Consider the following 19,291-nt stretch of genomic DNA (forward strand, 5'->3'; position numbering starts at 1 on the left):
CACACACACACACACACACACACACACACACTCAGACTATTACAGTGGGATTTAGCATTTCTGGAGTCTGGAGATAATTTGTTGTAGTCCGTCTCTCCTCATATGTTGCTTTCAGGATGCTTCAGGCTCTTTGCTGTCACTCGACTATGCAGGTAGAACACAAGAAAAAAAAATGACTGGTCTGACAGAATGGATCAAAATGACTATACAAACTTAAGCCACTAAACAGAAGGGGTCTTCCCATAAAGAGTTTGCTTGACAGTCTAAGTAGAAATTATGCAATTATTATTTGCTTAATGTGGGCTAATGTGAGGTAACTGGGCACAATTACCTCATAAAGATTCCATCATCTTTGTGAGACAGAGCATTTGTCTATTAACTGTCTTTCAGGGTTGGCAATATGAGAGCCCTGGCCACCACTGAATTCAATTCCATTTTTATTTTTATAGAGCAATAGACGATAGGACAAGGCGGTTTTATAAAGATCCATTTCCAGGGCTCTAATGAGCAAAATCAAGGGTGACCGTGCCAATTTCACACATGCAGAGACGACATGACTGGATTGAGATGATTTCGACGGGAACTCATCTTATGGGTGGCCTATAAACAGAATAAAGGCGTCAACAATAAAACAGATGAAAAGGAGTCGTGTGCTCTAGTAGTGCAACTGAAATGACCTTCTGGCACTGTGAGAACTGACTGAAGACCAGGCCATGCACTCACATGTTTTTTAACAATAAATGCGACTAACTAGCTTCTAAATGAAATGTCAAAGCTATATTACCCATTACAGCAGCTCTTGCGGACAAATAGCGGGAGTTAATAGGATGAACAGCAGACATTTTCTACAACAAAAGTAACAAAAGGTTTCCAGTCCTGATGTGTCTGTAGGCTTTAAAGACCCAAATAGTATCTTTCCCAGCTTTAGTGAGTTGCCATTCTCTTTCTGTGGGTCTGCAGTTGTTTTGTTGTTTATACAACAGGAACAATGTGTTCTTTGGTCCTGGTCAGGTATAAATACAAGGGCTAAACCAGGCAGGATGTAGTTCATCTGTGGGAAACAGCTTTCATGAACCGAACCGGTCAACCAGTCACCATGACTATGGGCAAGGTAGGTGCCAAAGATGAAGTACTTTTAATATACATTTCTAACATAATCAATAATCATTGAAATGCTTCTACCCAATCAGGTCACCTTCTATGAGGACAAGAACTTCATGGGTCGCTCCTATGAGTGCAGTGGTGACTGTGCTGACGTGAACTCCTACATGAGCCGCTGCCACTCCTGCAGGGTGGAGAATGGCTGCTGGATGGTGTACGACCGTCCCGACTACATGGGAAACTGCCACTTCATGAAGAGGGGCGAGTACGCTGACTACAGGAACATGTGGGGATGGGGCATGGCTAACTACATCAGGTCTTGCCGCATGATTCCTTGGGTACAGTATCAAATCTGAAATGTAATTTAGGAAATTCTCAGTTGAGTGTCTGTGTTCCAATAGGTTTTCTCCAAAGTGACAAAGTTTGTTTTCTTCCCAAACAGAACAGAGGATCCTACAGAATGAGGATCTATGACAGGGAGAACTTCATGGGTCAGATGACGGAGATGACGGATGACTGCGATTCCTTCATGGATCGCTACCACTGGTCCGGCGGCTGCATGTCCTGCCACGTGATGGACGGCCACTGGCTTATGTATGAACATCCGGACTACAGGGGCAGGATGTGGTACTTCAGTCCTGGAGAGTACAGGAACTTCAGGAACTGGGGCGACATGAAGTTCATGAGTATGAGGCGTATCATGGATTCCTGGTATTAAATGTGAAAGTAAATGTGAGTAAATATGAAAATAAAGAAATTTTAAAAAGGCAGAAAATCTGTGAAGTTTATGATTCATCAACAGCCCATAAAATACTCTTCATTATATTGATCGGTTTAGGAAAGGTCCTTTCTACAGCATATTCAAGTATTTACAGTGCTTTACAAGTCTGAAAGAACTTGAAAGAAATACCTTCAGAGGGACCAGGATCCCATGTTCTTCTGGCTGGAGAAAACCCATCCTGCTCTGGGACAAGTCAATGGAATTTTGATATAAGATTTACTGAGAAAAATAAGATTTACAAAGAATGGGTAGATCTTGACTGTTACTGGGGAAAGATTTTTAAGATGAGTCAATTAAAGTCAATCAAAATTAAGACTGACAACAACATGGTGGTTCATTGAAGGCCTTAAATATATACAGGATGTTAGTATGTGGTATCAATTTCAGAAACCAAAAAAAGTTCATGAGTGCAGTTTATGATCTGTGGCAGGAGCCAATCAGATGTCATGTCGATCAGTTAGAAAATAAAAAAATAATTAAATGAAACAGATTTATAAAATGGATTCATTTCTACAGAAAGAATGAAGCACTATTGTAAGTCCTTCTGAATGTCTGCTATATGCTGTGAATATGACTGTAAATGTAATTTAGTAGTCTGACATCATTCTTTGTTGTAAGTAGGCTCTCTTTAATAGTTTTTAAATTAAACAGGCAGTTGTTCTCTGTTTCTACTAATCTGAAGATGCCCATGATGTGCTAATAAAGCATAGTATGATCGTTTTCCATGATCCATTATAAAGCAGGAAAGCAGGTCATGCAGAATACACTCAGAAGGCAAAGCTAACTCCATGAGTTTTATAAAAATAATGTTTTGAAAAAACAGATTGCCATACTATATTTTTAAGTTATTTATTTACATGATATGAATTCAAGTAATTTTTCTTGTTGTTCCAATATACTTGCCTGACATATTGCATAGCAAGGGAAGTGGGTCCCTTGTATGTTAGCAGACTACTGCTGGACACTGAAGAGGGTTGTTCCTGGAGCCAAATACAGGCAAGATTTTAAGCGGCACTCAGGCCACCGCGCGTTACACAGTGTAATGTATAAGCATTTAAAATTTCTGTCTGTATTATCACTTCTGTCAGTTCGATCACGTGTCTGTATACACTCACATTACCCAGAGTATCTCGTCTCTTCTAGATGGAACATTTTAGTACTCTGGACCGTTAACCTCTGAACTGTACACGTTGTTGTACCCAAACATGTCTGTTGTCATGAGCACCAAGTTGAAGATGTTGCTGTCAGCCAATCCGCATGATCCTCACGTCCTTTATCAGCATTTCTAGCCTGTTCAGTCATGTGACTCAGATCACACTCAGCGGTTCGAGTTATGCTCCCCGGAAGTATATACCAAGAAACAAAGATGGCCGCTTCCGAGAGCAGCACTTAAGTGTGTGAGCTACATTCACTAGTGAGCAAATCCCTCTGAAATTATTAGCAAATCATGCTAATGACTCCCTCCAGATCATATAATAGCTGCACAATTTGCCTCCTTTATAGTGTTCTACAAAGATAAAGAGAAATACATTTGTGATGTAGCCAGATTCACTCTGGAATACCATACTGACAGAATTAATGAGCCGGAAATAGAACTAATTACTGGAAACGAATGTCATGCTGTAGTAGCATTAAAATTTTAAGTCTAAAAGAACTAAAAGCACAGACTCCAACATATTCTCCTGTGTTTGAAACATTTCAACATCCCATGTTCTTCTGTGTTTTACCACATCATTTGTTGCAGTAGAGCAATAACAAGTATATAACTGTACTAAATTCTACATCTTGTTTAACTTGGCCTGAAGGGCAGGACCTCCATGACTGTCACCCTGCCTCGCCCTTGTCACACCAGTTTATAAAATTTTATATAAAAAGTTTTCCATATATATATATATATATATATATATATATATATATATATATATATATATATATATATATATACCTTATTAGAGATTATATATTATTATTAGCCTTATTATATAAAACTGTATAATTGATATATTTTAAAATTTTTATTCATTGTATTATAGTTTCTTTTCTAAACAGGTTATCCTTGACGTGGTCAGGGACTTCATGGGTCACTCCTATGAGTGCACAAGTGATTGTTTCTACGTTTATTCTTTTGCCTTGTGAAATGTTTAATACTGACTTTTTTTTAGACTGATTTCCTGAATTTTTTCAATATCTGTTTATTTTCACATTATGATACGCCTCATACTCATGAACTTCATGTCGCCCCAGTTCCTGAAGTTCCTGTACTCTCCAGGACTGAAGTACCACATCCTGCCCCTGTAGTCCGGATGTTCATACATAAGCCAGTGGCCGTCCATCACGTGGCAGGACATGCAGCCGCCGGACCAGTGGTAGCGATCCATGAAGGAATCGCAGTCATCCGTCATCTCCGTCATCTGACCCATGAAGTTCTCCCTGTCATAGATCCTCATTCTGTAGGATCCTCTGTTCTGTTTGGGAAGAAAACAAACTTTGTCACTTTGGAGAAAACCTATTGGAACACAGACACTCAACTGAGAATTTCCTAAATTACATTTCAGATCTGATACTGTACCCAAGGAATCATGCGGCAAGACCTGATGTAGTTAGCCATGCCCCATCCCCACATGTTCCTGTAGTCAGCGTACTCGCCCCTCTTCATGAAGTGGCAGTTTCCCATGTAGTCGGGACGGTCGTACACCATCCAGCAGCCATTCTCCACCCTGCAGGAGTGGCAGCGGCTCATGTAGGAGTTCACGTCAGCACAGTCACCACTGCACTCATAGGAGCGACCCATGAAGTTCTTGTCCTCATAGAAGGTGACCTGATTGGGTAGAAGCATTTCAATGATTATTGATTATGTTAGAAATGTATATTAAAAGTACTTCATCTTTGGCACCTACCTTGCCCATAGTCATGGTGACTGGTTGACCGGTTCGGTTCGTGAAAGCTGTTTCCCACAGATGAACTACATCCTGCCTGGTTTAGCCCTTGTATTTATACCTGACCAGGACCAAAGAATACGTCACTCCTGTTGTGTAAACCCCTGACCAAGCAACACAGCACAGAGGCCCATAGAGGGATAAAGCACTTTTTTTACAATTCCATGACACAGTCTCCAGAAGACCTTAGACTGTATCCCTTTGACAGCACAATATTCCACCTATTCAAATACATTGTTTTGTACCAGAGGTCATTTGGGTTACACAATAATTAAGTGATTAACTGATCAATCATTTGACAAATAATTGAACCTGCCCTTTGAGGTTTATGTGGGGTTTATGTGGGGTTGAACATTTTAACATTATGGGGCTAACATGGATTTGAACATTATTGATAACGAGAGGTTGTAATTACATCTTCTCTAACAATCTGTGAATTTACTTGTACCATTTTGGGCTTGCCTACAGAGTGGGAATTTAATGAATAAAAAGAGTAAAAACACCAGACAAATAAAAAATATAATAATCACTTGATAATCACACTACACTAATGTTTCTGTTTAATTTTAACATTATGGTAATTAAAAAATGTATATAAAATTCTTTCTTCAGTTAAAAAAAAATTATCACAAATTAAAAGCAATGGCAGTTGAATATGATGTGCTTCAGGAATGTGAGAGGAGTTAATACAGTCGATGGTTGTGGGAGAAGAGTGAACAGTTTGATTTGTGGTTGTGGGAGAGGAGTGAACAGCTCATGGTTGTGGGAGAAGAGTGAACAGTTCGATTAGTGGTAGTGGGAGAGGAGTGAACAGCTTGTGATTGTGGGAGAGGAGTGAACAGCTCATGGTAGCTGTAGAAATGTGAACAGCTCATAGTAGCTGGAGAAATGCGAACAGCTCATGGTTGTGGGAGAAGAGTGAAGAGTTTGTGGTTGTGGTAGAAGAGTGAACAGCCCCTTCATAATCGTCATAAAGACCCCAGCTGGTTGTTCTGCACAGGTCCTTAGCACACAGCTAAGGGGTGCCAGCAGCAGGTCATCAGGTAGAAGCACAGCTTTGCTGGGAGGTCCTGAGTTTCCACAGTCACCCAACGTTAAGGGAACATCAGTAAAAGGCGGACATCATTGTTTTTCCTTCTTTGGAATGTGACCTCTCTGGAAGCTAAAGAGACTGGATGTCAGTGAGGAAGGTTCCGTGCACTGTGGGCCTGTGAGGGTTTAGCCTCAGCTTAGCCCACAGTTTACTCTCTTGCCAGCAGCAGTGGGTTCCATTTGGTCTGCTTGGTTTTTTTGATCTCAGTGTCCTGGCTATTTCAGGTGGACACTGGTGGTCAAATGCAGTATTCAGAGCAGAATCTGTCCAGGAGAGTTTATTGGCTGTATGAAACATATGCACAATTATAGCGAACATCTAGAAAGAAAATAGGTAGCAAATTGCCAAATTAATTAATTTGCAAAATCTGGAGAGATGCGATCATCTTGATCTAAAATTAGAATTGTATGTATTTTTTAAAATGATTTGTTTACTACTCCAAGAGTATGCGATTCTTAATGATCAAATTACCAAGTGAAACATATGAATGAAACATCAGACATCCCAAATGGATTACTCCTTTACCTTATTTTCCACTACAGGAAGTGTAAATTCCATTAGCTCATGTCCTATGTCCTATGTACTCCCCTATATAAGGCCTACAGAACAATTTCAGATTCAAGTATACATTTTCTGATCCATGGACAACCACACTACCAGAAGCGGTCACTGTACTGATTTTAATCATTTTAAATCAGAAGATGAGATCTGAACTTTGTGCTATTAACTTGTGGTGTCAGAAATCTGTTGCTTTTTCCAGCATTGATAAAGTCACGCATCTTGGTGATTTTAACTTTCTGTTGTCCTTCTAAGCCACTGGTTGGGGACTTTCTATAACTGGTCACTTCATTTAATTTGATTACATCTCTTAGTTTTCCTTCAGTTTCCACGACAGAGAATCCCTCTCAAGACATGAAAACCGATGAACTGTATTCTTTCTTCAATTCTACTTGCACTGGCATTACAGATTTCGTTGCTCCTTTAAAATGCAGAAAGACCAAAGAATAAACCCAGCCATGGCTCAGCAGTGATGCCATTGCCTTTAGACAGGAATGCAGGAAGACAGAACAAAAATGGGAAAACCAAAAGCATCAAATTTCCTACCAAATTATGAGAGAATGTCTAGCAAATCATTTGCACTCTGTAAAGGCTGCAAGAGCAAAATATTTTTCTGATATTACTGCAAAACAACTCACAGTCCTAAAACTCTGTTTAACACAATTAATACAGTACATCACCTTGCAATTACAGCCATGCCTGAGGCTTCTGCAGAAGTACAAAAATAATTTATGAGATTTTTTAATTGACAAAATGTCAATTGATGTCATAAGAGCAGATATTTTACTTGTGGCCAATTATTATTCTGACTTATCTGCATGTTCTGCATCCCTCTGTTGGTTTGAGCCAGTATAAATGCCCTATCTGATTTCATTATGCAAATGAGGCCTATCACTTGCTCCCTGGATGTGGTCCCATGCAGATTCTTAAGGATGTGGCACAGGCGGTTGGTCCTAGCATCCTTTCTAAGTTGTAGCTTAACAAATGGCACTGTTCCAACTTACTTTAAATATGCAGCTGTCCAGCCTCTTTTAAAGGAGCCAGGCCTGGATCCATCAGTTCTTAAGAATTTTAGACCCATCTCTAAGCCACCATTCTTATGAAAGATTTTAAAGAAGATGCTCTTGATTTATCAAGATGATTCTTGATAAATTCCAATCACAAAACCCTAGTGAATCTGCCCAGCTTAGTGTATCTAGTGATTTACTATGTGCCTCTGACTCTGGAAAGTGTGTTGTTTTAATTTTGTTAGATTTAAGCTCAGCCTTTGACACAGTGAATCACAATGTTTTGTTGGATTGTCTGTAGTGTGGTATTGGCATCCAGAGTACCGCACTGAAGTTTTTTGTCTTATATTTGGAAAACATAACATTTTCTGTCTTGATGTGTACTTGACATTCCTCATTAGCATCTATTACATGTGGAATACCTCAGGGCTCTATGTTGGGCCTCTCATGTTCTTTTTATACATGTTCTCACTTGGACCCATCTTCCGGAGGTATAAAATATCATATCACTGTTAAGTAGATGATATTTAGTTTCCCCAAATAGGGAGAAAAATCTGGAAAACCAGGAAAAAAAGATATAGCAAGTGATTTGTCACCATTATCATCTAATGGACATAGTCATGCAAAAAACTTGTATTTTTTATTCCACTCTTAGGCTTGAAAAACAAATAAACAAAGTTGTGAGAGGTAGTTTCTGTCCTGTCTTTTAGAAATCTGCAAAAGATTCTAAATTCTAAAAATCTAGAAAAGATTCTCCTCTCGCATTGACTACTGCAATTCACTTTATCTAGAAAAACTCAGTCAAGCTCATCAAACCTGCTGTTACTCCAACATGCAGCCATGAGGCTTCAGACAGTCACCAAGAAAAGGGAGAGCATTACCCCTGTACTGACATACTCGCACTGGCTACCAGTCAGGCACAGAGTAGAATTTAAGGCTTTACTGTTCATTTTTTGAACAGCATGGTACCAAGCTACATCTCTTATCTTATCAGCCTCCATTCCACTCTTAAAGCCCTATGATTTACTAATCAGATGGTTTTATCTGTTCTGCCTTCTACGTTGAGGTCAAAAGGTGAGCGGGCTTTCTCTGTGGCTGCTCCAAAGCTTTGGAACAGTTTCCTGTTCTTCATCAAATCATCCCCACACAATATATAATGTGTGCACAATTATTAGGCAAGTTGTATTTTTGAGGATTCATTTTATTATTGAACAACTACAGTGCTCTCGGTCAATCCAAAATGTTAATAAACCTCAAACATTTGTCTCTGTTTATTAGCCTCCCATGTTTTTGTTAGCCTCGCTCATTAAATAGCCTCCTGCATTTGCGTTCTGCCTCTCGCCTCGCCCCTGCTAAAACATTACAAAACATGAATAAGTGAAAGTGAGGTTTTGGCTTTCTTAGGAGAATATCTATGTGTGCATAATTATTATGAAACTAAATGAAAAATGGAAATCTTCCCATCTCACTTTTTCATCTGTTAAAGTGAGAATAATAAACAAGCAACTAAATTTATAATTAAACATTTCTGACATTTCAACAATAACAAAAAAATTAATAAATCAGTGACCAGTATAGCCGCCCTTGTTTTCAATAGCAGTCATAAGCCTACCATTCATGAAATCTGTCAGTTTCTTAATCTGTTGATGATCAACTTTTTGTGCAGCAGCAACCACAGCCTCCCAGACACTGTTCAGAGAGCTGTGCTGTTTTCCTTCACCGCAAATCTTCCATTTAAGAAGTGTCCACAAGTTCTCAATCGGGTGTAGGTCAGGTGAGGAAGGGGCCATGTCAATATTCTTTCATCTTTAAGGCCTTTACTGGATAGCCACGCAGTGGAGTGCTTTGATGCATGCGATGCAACACTGTCCTGCATAAAAATCATGGCCTTCTTGAAAGATGCAGACTTTTTCCATGTACCACTGCTTGAAGAAAGTGTCTTCTAAAAACTGGCAGTAGGTTTGGGAGTTGATTTTGAGTCCAACTTCAACCCAAAAAGGTCCAACTAGCTCATCTTTAATAATACCCGCCCATAGCAGTGCCCCACTTCCACCTTGCTGGCGTCTGAGTTGAAGTGGAGCTCTGTGTGTTACTGATCCAGCCACGGACCCGTCCATCTGATCCGTCAAGAATCACTCTAGTCTCATCAGTCTATTAAACCTTTACAAATTCTCTCTTCAGATATTTCTTGGCCCAGTCTTGATGTTTTACCTTGTGTATCTTATTCAGTGGTGGTCGGGTTTCAGCTTTCCTTACCTTGACCATGTCAAATGAGTACTGAACACCTTGTACTTCTGGGCACTCCAGGTAGGTTGCAGCTATGGAACATGACATCACTAGAGGATAATGGGTTCACGTTTGATTCTTCTCAAACCTTTGTCAGTTCATTTGCATCTTGCAACCCTGTTGGCTATTTGCAACAAAACATCTGATGGACCTGTAATCATGCCCTCCCAAATTTTTAGCAATTTTGAGTGCTGCATCCCTCTGAAAGGCTTTTTACAATTTCTTTCAGTCAGTTAAATCTGATTTTGGCCCATTTGCCTGAGAAAAAGAAGCTGCTTAATAAATATGCACATGATATAGGGTGTTGATCTCCTTAGACCGCACCCTCTCTCATTACAAAAATACACATCACCTGATATGCTTCAATCCAATAAGCATTCAAGTTTATACAGCTCACAGTTGGAAAATATGTATAGAAATTATGATATGGTCAAAATACTCTTGCATAATAATTGTGCACAAAGTGTACAACAATATACATTTTAAGTCGAATTTTAAAACCTGATCATTTTCTCCAGCATTTGAGTCCTTTGAAAACTCATGCTAGTGTGTCTTGGCTTCTTTCTGTTCTGTCGTCAGTTTCTTTTTGTCTTTTTTTTTATTATTCTCCCAGCATGTTAGTTTCCTAGATAAATTATTTTAGCATGTTGTGCTGTTTTAAGTCTTTGGTAGTGTTTGCTTTTAAATAATATTTTATTTGCTTAAAGCCATCTTATTCAGTTGATCAGTATGCAGCGCTTGGGTAGATACCTTCTGCCTTTTAAATGTACCGTGTAAATCAAGCTGTTGTGAAGGGAAAGGTGTAGTTATAATGGCTCATGGAAAACGATCATACTATGCTTTATTAGCACATCATGGGCATCTTCAGATTAGTAGAAACAGAGAACAACTGCCTGTTTAATTTAAAAACTATTAAAGAGAGCCTACTTACAACAAAGAATGATGTCAGACTACTAAATTACATTTACAGTCATATTCACAGCATATAGCAGACATTCAGAAGGACTTACAATAGTGCTTCATTCTTTCTGTAGAAATGAATCCATTTTATAAATCTGTTTCATTTAATTATTTTTTTTATTTTCTAACTGATTGACATGACATCTGATGGGTCCCTGCCACAGACCATAAACTGCACTCATGATCTTTTTTTGGTTTCTGAAATTGATACCACATACTAACATCCTGTATATATCTAAGGCCTTCAATGAACCACCATGTTGTTGTCAGTCTTAATTTTGATTGACTTTAATTGACTCATCTTAAAAATCTTTCCCCAGTAACAGTCAAGATCTACCCATTCTTTGTAAATCTTATTTTTCTCAGTAAATCTTATATCAAAATTCCATTGACTTGTCCCAGAGGAGGATGGGTTTTCTCCAGCCAGAAGAACATGGGATCCTGGTCCCTCTGAAGGTATTTCTTTCAAGTTCTTTCAGACTTGTAAAGCACTGTAAATACTTGAATATGCTGTAGAAAGGACCTTTCCTAAACCGATCGATATAATGAAGAGTATTTTATGGGCTGTTGATGAATCATAAACTTCACAGATTTTCTGCCTTTTTAAAATTTCTTTATTTTCATATTTACTCACATTTACTTTCACATTTAATACCAGGAATCCATGATACGCCTCATACTCATGAACTTCATGTCGCCCCAGTTCCTGAAGTTCCTGTACTCTCCAGGACTGAAGTACCACATCCTGCCCCTGTAGTCCGGATGTTCATACATAAGCCAGTGGCCGTCCATCACGTGGCAGGACATGCAGCCGCCGGACCAGTGGTAGCGATCCATGAAGGAATCGCAGTCATCCGTCATCTCCATCATCTGACCCATGAAGTTCTCCCTGTCATAGATCCTCATTCTGTAGGATCCTCTGTTCTGTTTGGGAAGAAAACAAACTTTGTCACTTTGGAGAAAACCTATTGGAACACAGACACTCAACTGAGAATTTCCTAAATTACATTTCAGATCTGATACTGTACCCAAGGAATCATGCGGCAAGACCTGATGTAGTTAGCCATGCCCCATCCCCACATGTTCCTGTAGTCAGCGTACTCGCCCCTCTTCATGAAGTGGCAGTTTCCCATGTAGTCGGGGCGGTCGTACACCATCCAGCAGCCATTCTCCACCCTGCAGGAGTGGCAGCGGCTCATGTAGGAGTTCACGTCAGCACAGTCACCACTGCACTCATAGGAGCGACCCATGAAGTTCTTGTCCTCATAGAAGGTGACCTGATTGGGTAGAAGCATTTCAATGATTATTGATTATGTTAGAAATGTATATTAAAAGTACTTCATCTTTGGCACCTACCTTGCCCATAGTCATGGTGACTGGTTGACCGGTTCGGTTCGTGAAAGCTGTTTCCCACAGATGAACTACATCCTGCCTGGTTTAGCCCTTGTATTTATACCTGACCAGGACCAAAGAATACGTCACTCCTGTTGTGTAAACTCCTGACCAAGCAACACAGCACAGAGGCCCATAAAGGGCTATAGTGCTTTGCTACGTTTACATGTGAATTTACAATGGACCCCTTTGGCCAGAGAATACATTTACACCTTTTGTAAATGTGGGTTGGTGCGGGGAAGAGGCTATTTTACTTTTGTTATATGTGAATGGCCCCTAAGAATGCCTTTTTCATGCAAGGTCTCAAAACGAGTCATTTGACAATAGTATGAAACCGTTTGTTTGCTGTCATGTAGTCTGAAACGGTTAGGATCAGTTTTGTTCCTTATTCAATATACTAGAGTACTATAGCGGTATTCTTGGTACATAAAATACAAAACAGAAGTGAAAGACTGTGGAATAATCTATGGCAAACTTCGAAGTTTAATTAGTTACCACACAAAAGTATATTTATCAAAGCTCTTTCCTGTCAATTACATCACCTCTTGATCTAGTTATTTTCATTCTATACACGTTTAAAATATGATTCATAATAAATGCATTCTCTAACACACAGGAATGTTTTCATGAATTAAGCAAACATAAGACGCTGCAGCTTCCCCGGTCAGCTTTGCTATGATAACCAGTGGAAGTAACCAGAAATATTGAAGCAGAAACCAGATCCAATTCTGACAGAAGCCTTCTGACATTTTATTTTATGTTAATGCACTGAATTCAAGACTTCAAAGCAATGGTCACAGCACAGTTTGAAAACAGTGCCAAAGGCTTTTAAGAATTTATGCATACAATACATATCAGAGCAAGAATATGAAAGCATATTAGACAGAAATTAACAATGTTTCATATTGCATATTATTTTAGTGCCATAACTAGATTTTTTTCATATATATCACCTGTCTCATTCATATGAATATGAACTGAAAGAATTGTTAGATTCCACAACCAAAACATCCCAGATCTCCGTCCAGAGGAATGCAGTCCTGGGAAAGCTACAATACCACGCAGCTCCCTCAAGCTCCCAGGCCTGTAGAATTTTATATATGTATATAAAATACATATTATGAAATGTCATGTTTTATTCAGAAGATCTTGAGCTTAATATGTTAAGCGTGCAGTTCTGATGATTTGTTGATCAGTACTATGCTCTAAAACTCGAGGTGTGCTAGATCACGCAATATAAAAGACCTTCAGGAAATGTGTTTGTTTTTTTTTCCCTAACTGGTTCCGTAATTGATTTCGGAGTAAATGGGGATATAATATGCGCATCAAATTATGTGCGAGAAACCCAATCAAAGGAAGCGTCATTATCATATGGCAGAAGCCATCATAAAATTAGTAACACGATCTTACTGCCTATTTTCTTTAACTTTCATTTTGTCATTAGTTTCATACGGTTACACTGCACCTGTCTTATTATTTGACTACATTTTGCAGTATAAATGAATCTTTAAGTCTATTTAATTTATCCAGACTTCACAACGTTTAAACGGATTTTTGGGTGGTATGATTTTATTTTTCTTATTTTGCTGTGATCCTATAATGAAAATTGCATAGCATCTGTCATTGTTAATTACTTTCTAAAACGAAATAAGCAAACAAAATGTTAAAATGTTCTATAATTTAAGATAAAAGGAGAGCAGTTTATTTGACTGAAAACCCACATTTCTTTCTGCTGTTTGGCTGGAGTTTTGAAAAACCAAATCAAGAAATCGAATATGTATTAACTGAAACAGCAATTAAAAAAAAAAGAAAAAAGGATATTCTTACTGGTTCAACATGATTATGATGAGTCCAGTCTGATGTAATAAACCTAACAGGAAACAATAGGTACATGTGACTAGCGGCGAGAGGAAATGAACTCGGGTGTTGTAATTAGGAGATTACAACACCACTGTAATCTGGTGTTGTAATTAGGAGATTACATGCATAACTGAAGCAGCAGCGAGAGTCTGTCTGTCAAGGATTTTACCCTTGAGGTTTAGCACACACTCGCCAAGGAAGGACAGACCAATGGCACGTGGTGGAATGCAACACTGAGCGTGTATAATCGGCTCCTTAGTCGATGTTAACGGTCTTCCCCGGGGGAACCCAGGCGGAGTGGAAATGACTCCAAATAACAGAGAGCCAACTCTAAACACACATTGGCTTCATCGCACGGCTACGACAGCTGGAACCATTTTAATGTCGTGTTCATACTGTTCCCGTAAAGTACAATTCGGTGTTCCACTAGAGCTCTTTTACACCATTCTCCTCACACAGTGAGAGACCAGATATCCATCCCTCACTACTGCAGCTGCATACCTATTCCATTATTGTCAGCGTAGTCACCGATAGCTCACACTAGTAATTCAGACATTTGCCTTAAGATGAGTAACTGTAGAATAAGCCTGGAGTTTAAGACGCTAACTGGAAACGTTCACACTGCGGGAGATTCGTGGAAGGGACGGCATGGAAGGACATGGATGCGAAACAGAAGGGACTGCAGACTGTGTCACATGCACCTTTATTACAGTGGACATAATGCCTTTTACCACCAGCTCAGGCTAAAGCAAGACCCCTCACATTCACGGGCCTTCAGGCTCCGCACGCGACGGAGCCGTGCGTCAGGTATGTCTCAGAGCAAGACTAAAAAAGGCACCAAAATTAGCTGGTGGATTTTTAATATTGTACATTAATTAATTTCCATACACACTATTTCCCCACAGATGACCATATATCCTGCCGAGTTTAAGCAGGACCAAAGAATACGTCACTCCTGTTGTGTAAACTCCTGACCAAGCAACACAGCACAGAGGCCCATAGAGGGCTGAAGTGCTTTTGTTATCTTTACATGTGAATATACAATGGACCCCTTTGCCAGAGAATACATTTATACCTTTTGTAAAAAAAAATGTAATGGGTTGGTGTAATCATTACATCCTATAAGCATACAAGCAAGATGGGAACAGATTGGTAAATAAATAAAGAAGTAAATCCTTTAATTCACTTTTGTGTTTGTTAACCTTTCCTCTAAACCCTGAGTTGTAAAGCCAAGGTTCTTATAAAATGTTAGCCTGATTATTGTGTAATATGGATATACTCATGAGTGCACGCACACACACAAACACACACACACACACACACGGCCTTGCTTGTGCTTGGCTTGACCGAATCACAGGTTTCATGTGTTCATCAAAACATATAAGGGACAAGGTCACCCACAGAGAAATGGATGCACTTCTTTGTTTAAGACTGTCGTGTGGCAATCCATCTCAATGCTGCCTCCATAATGAACGTTCAATAGCCTGGTGTGCGGCTTCTGTCTCAGACACACTCACACTGTCGCCGGCGTTAAGGATTGTATGAAGAAAAATGACCAAGGATAGAAGCTCCATTTAGAGGCAGTGGAATCACAGGAAAGCAAGACTTGTCCTCCAAGTGTCTGATTCACTCCTGACATTCAAAAAAAGATCTGCGTTATTACACCACAGGACGCTCCAAGAGTAGCCCGCCAATGATCGTCTGTGCTGCGGATCGGACGGAGAGGACCCTGCGGGTATGCTGCATTGCCTTCAGGGATTTATCCTTGGAGCTGAAAGAAAATGTGCTTTTAAAAGTCACAGCTGTGGTTTCACTTGCTGGTTTCTGTGCCCCAGGATGCAGTCTAAAGGTAGACTGGAGTTTTGCAATCAAAACCAGAGCTCAAGGCCCACTACCTGGTCACTACCCTGAAGAAGCATGATTGTTCTTATATGAATACACACAAGATGTCAGTAACAAAAGCACATGAAGCATTAAATATGCCCCTGACACAGAGGTTACAGTTCTGCATGCTCAAAAAAACGTGTGCTTAAATATGGTTGTCCCCTTACCTCACTATGTTTTATTCCTAGTGAACCGGGCAAATAAGAAGAAGAATAAACCTTACATGTATGCAAAGTATTTAAAACCAATAATCTGTTCATTAGGCTAGGCACACAAGAGCCAGCAGTAAAATGGATTACCCTGGGCCAGGTACACAGGTAAAGTGCTGTCCAGGAGTACAGTAAAATGGATTACCCTGGGCCAGGTACACAGGTAAAGCGCTGTCCAGGAGTACAGTAAAATGGATTACCCTGGGCCAGGTACACAGGTAAAGCGCTGTCCAGGAGTACAGTAAAATGGATTACCCTGGGCCAGGTACACAGGTAAAGTGCTGTCCAGGAGTACAGTAAACTCATTACCCTGGGCCAGGTACACAGGTATATTATTGTCCAGGAGTACAGTAAACTCATTACCCTGGGCCAGGTACACAGGTATAGCAGTGTCCAAGACTGCAATATGATGCAGTGATTTGGCCTGGATAGGTTTCTCAACACTCCAGAGAACAAACCGGGCTCAGACTGCCTCACTCCATCTGCAAGCTCAAACGATCAAAACAGTGTTATAAATGGCCTGAAGATATTTTGCAACAAAAGCACTTCTTCAAAGTGAAAGTTAAAACATGTAGAAATGGCACAGAGGACTAAGTATATGTGAGGTGTTAACACGCAGCAATAAATGCCTGTGTATGGGGAACATACATGTGTTAAGGCTTTAATAACATATAAGAGCTAACGTCAGTTTTGTTTTTTTTTTTATAAATAAACAAACAAAATGGTATGTAAATGGGATATTCATGGATGTTCCAAACTGTATACAAGGATTTCTTGGGTTGAGGGGAAAAAAAAATTATTTAAAATGTAATATTGTGTGTTAAGTATTGACTGATGAATATCCTTTATTGGTTTTTGATAAGCGATGAAGTGATTTCATGCCAGTGGGCTCAAATTTTTGCAGCCTTCTGTGGGCGAGTTTCCATAACTGCATTTTTTTTCATGATAAACAAAATCTGACATTGGCCTGGTTTGCCAGCTGTGTTTCATGACTACAGGGACGTGACACACTGTAACTGTGACTGCTGTTAGTAATTTGCGGCGTTCAGATGGGATGACGGAGTTACATGGCTCCAGTTATTCACAAACACTAGTGTCCATCTCTGATTCACACTCAGCAGCAGCCCTGAAGGCTTAGAGGTCTTCAACATAACAGAATTATTAACGCACTTATGAATAAGAGTGCACTGAAAATCTTTATTATGCTTGCTATAAAACACTAAAACATCTCCCTCCTCTGGGCAGCATGGGAACATTATGTGCCAAAAACTCTCTCCCTGTGTCTCCCAATCCAAACTTCCTCCTAACACATATAATGATGCAACAGCGAGTAACTCCGGGAAAGTGACATTGGCAAGCAGTTACAGCCTCTGATTAACAGCAAGGTATCATTTGTAGGGTTACTGGATTATCCAGTTTCCACCCAGCTTACCATTCACACTTGACACTGCACCAACGATCTTCTCTAATTGCTCATCCACTGGAGCCAGGAGGCAGGCTTTACCAGGCACTGCTTTTAGTATGCACCCCGGGGGTGTGAATATGTTATTCTTTAGGACGGTCCCTGCTCTGGCAAACAATCAATACCAACGTATGTTGACCTTGAGTGGTAAACTAACCAAACTCTAAGAGACTGTGTAGCTCTCAGATAGAGGCAATTGCAAAAATGTGTTCACTGGGGGATCTAGAATTCTCTTTTCACTGTACAGGAAGCCATGAGGGACAATTTTCCTTTTGGTTACCTTTCTTTTACTTGGCTATTGCAGTGGATTAGATCCTTCAGCCTGGGCAGCAGTATTTTATAAACTACACCACTCTGTTGCCATTTATAAAATCCGTTAATCAAAACCTACCAGACATAAGCAAACAGAGCTAAAGAAATAATCATTACTTTGGCACTGCATAACTAGCTGGCCATTCTAGCCACTTAAGTGAAGTGCTAGTCTTCCACACACACGGGATAATGTTGCACTACCTTCTAGAATCGCGCGAGTGCAGTGAAAAGCACCATAAGACAGGTATCCCGAAACGCTGAGAAGTCAGAAGCCCCTAGCCCCTCACTGATCACTCAGACCACTCCCGAGCACTCCTAAAACTCCGGGAGCCTGGACTGAGGACATGGCCAAAGGTCAGCTAGTGCTGAAAACTCATAATCACTGCCATCAAAGAAACAACAAAGACCTGATAGGGCGAGATGGTTCATACTCACAACGTTCTATATGTCTCACTGGCATGAAGAGAAATATGATTTGAAGGTTTTGCGAATGCATTAATGCCGTCTTCTCAGTGATTATTTGTTGTTGACACATACATTGTGGAAGGTAATAGTGATGAAGAATGAAGAATGGATCACAGGTGGGTGTTAAGAGCACCTTCCCAATTGCCACTGGTTTATCACTTCTCAGAGTGAAAATCACCTATAAATACAAGTAAATAAAGGTCTCAGAAATGCATGTGCACTCTCTCTCTCACTTTCACACACAGGCACAAACACACTTCCCTTTTGGGGAGTCAGAATGATTTTGATACTATACTAGCCATATGCCTCTTCCGTCCAATATCACACACACACACACACACACACACACACACATGCCATGCAATATTATTCTGTTTTGGTATATGGCTGTCTGTACGAACCATAGTTTTTGTTTTGTGATAGCTCCATCTATAACTTGCATTACAAAGCATTACGTGCATGATCCAGGCACTGACGGACTGACAGTCAGGGTGTGGCAGGGTGTCTAAAACAACCTATTTCAGTCACTTCACTGAATCCCAATGTGGGTTTGAACCCTATGTTTACATTTGTCAACTGTTTGGAAATGATGACAGAAAATCCAGAAAATCCTGCCACGTCTCATAGACCAAATCACAGCACATCCACAATGCACTCACAGCACAATGTACTGCCGACCAATCAAGACGTGGACTTATTCACCGTGGAAACACCACTAGTTGATATGAAGGCATTCCGAACACATACGTCCACAACTTTCTTTTCAATCCCTGGAACTGTGGGGTGCATACAGATCAGGAGACCCAGCAGAGTACTTCACAAAGCAGTTTCAAAATTAGCCAGGTAACTTGAGCCAAAAGTCAAGATTGCCCAATACAGGAGGTAGAGTACATTCTTACAGGAGCACAGGGCTGGATAACCGTGCCCACAGCCCATGCTGAGTTATAGTGTTGCCATGATGGTTTTCCATTTGCCCCACTAACAT

The 19,291-nt window shown here is 40.0% G+C and overlaps 3 protein-coding genes and 1 long non-coding RNA gene across 4 annotated transcripts; 1 reads left to right on the forward strand and 3 right to left on the reverse strand.

Moving 5' to 3' along the window:
- Positions 1-52: 52 nt before the first annotated feature.
- Positions 53-1,036, reverse strand: LOC145657982 (uncharacterized). Its single transcript, XR_014123910.1, has 3 exons — positions 785-1,036; positions 332-600; positions 53-144 (listed from the first exon to the last, which is right to left on the reverse strand). It is a non-coding gene; the product is annotated as an uncharacterized LOC145657982 (long non-coding RNA).
- Positions 1,037-1,053: 17 nt separating this feature from the next.
- LOC113582933 (gamma-crystallin M2-like) lies at positions 1,054-1,870 on the forward strand. The gene is made up of 3 exons (XM_081714861.1): positions 1,054-1,111; positions 1,191-1,439; positions 1,544-1,870. The coding sequence occupies exons 1-3, from the start codon at positions 1,070-1,072 to the stop codon at positions 1,817-1,819; spliced, it is 567 nt and encodes a 188-aa protein (XP_081570987.1). The 5' UTR covers positions 1,054-1,069; the 3' UTR covers positions 1,820-1,870.
- A 512-nt stretch (positions 1,871-2,382) lies between these two features.
- Positions 2,383-4,842, reverse strand: LOC118241997 (gamma-crystallin M2-like). The gene is made up of 4 exons (XM_035530039.2): positions 4,780-4,842; positions 4,452-4,700; positions 4,104-4,347; positions 2,383-2,862 (listed from the first exon to the last, which is right to left on the reverse strand). The coding sequence occupies exons 1-4, from the start codon at positions 4,792-4,794 to the stop codon at positions 2,834-2,836; spliced, it is 537 nt and encodes a 178-aa protein (XP_035385932.2). The 5' UTR covers positions 4,795-4,842; the 3' UTR covers positions 2,383-2,833.
- A 6,471-nt stretch (positions 4,843-11,313) lies between these two features.
- On the reverse strand, positions 11,314-12,145 carry LOC113582235 (gamma-crystallin M2-like). The gene is made up of 3 exons (XM_027017894.3): positions 12,079-12,145; positions 11,751-11,999; positions 11,314-11,646 (listed from the first exon to the last, which is right to left on the reverse strand). Exons 1-3 carry the CDS (start codon positions 12,091-12,093, stop codon positions 11,371-11,373), a joined length of 540 nt encoding a protein of 179 aa, XP_026873695.2. The 5' UTR covers positions 12,094-12,145; the 3' UTR covers positions 11,314-11,370.
- Positions 12,146-19,291: the final 7,146 nt, after the last annotated feature.

Source organism: Electrophorus electricus, chromosome 5 (assembly GCF_041902795.1).
Source record: "Electrophorus electricus isolate QZ-2024a chromosome 5, ASM4190279v1, whole genome shotgun sequence".
NCBI lineage: Eukaryota > Metazoa > Chordata > Actinopteri > Gymnotiformes > Gymnotidae > Electrophorus > Electrophorus electricus.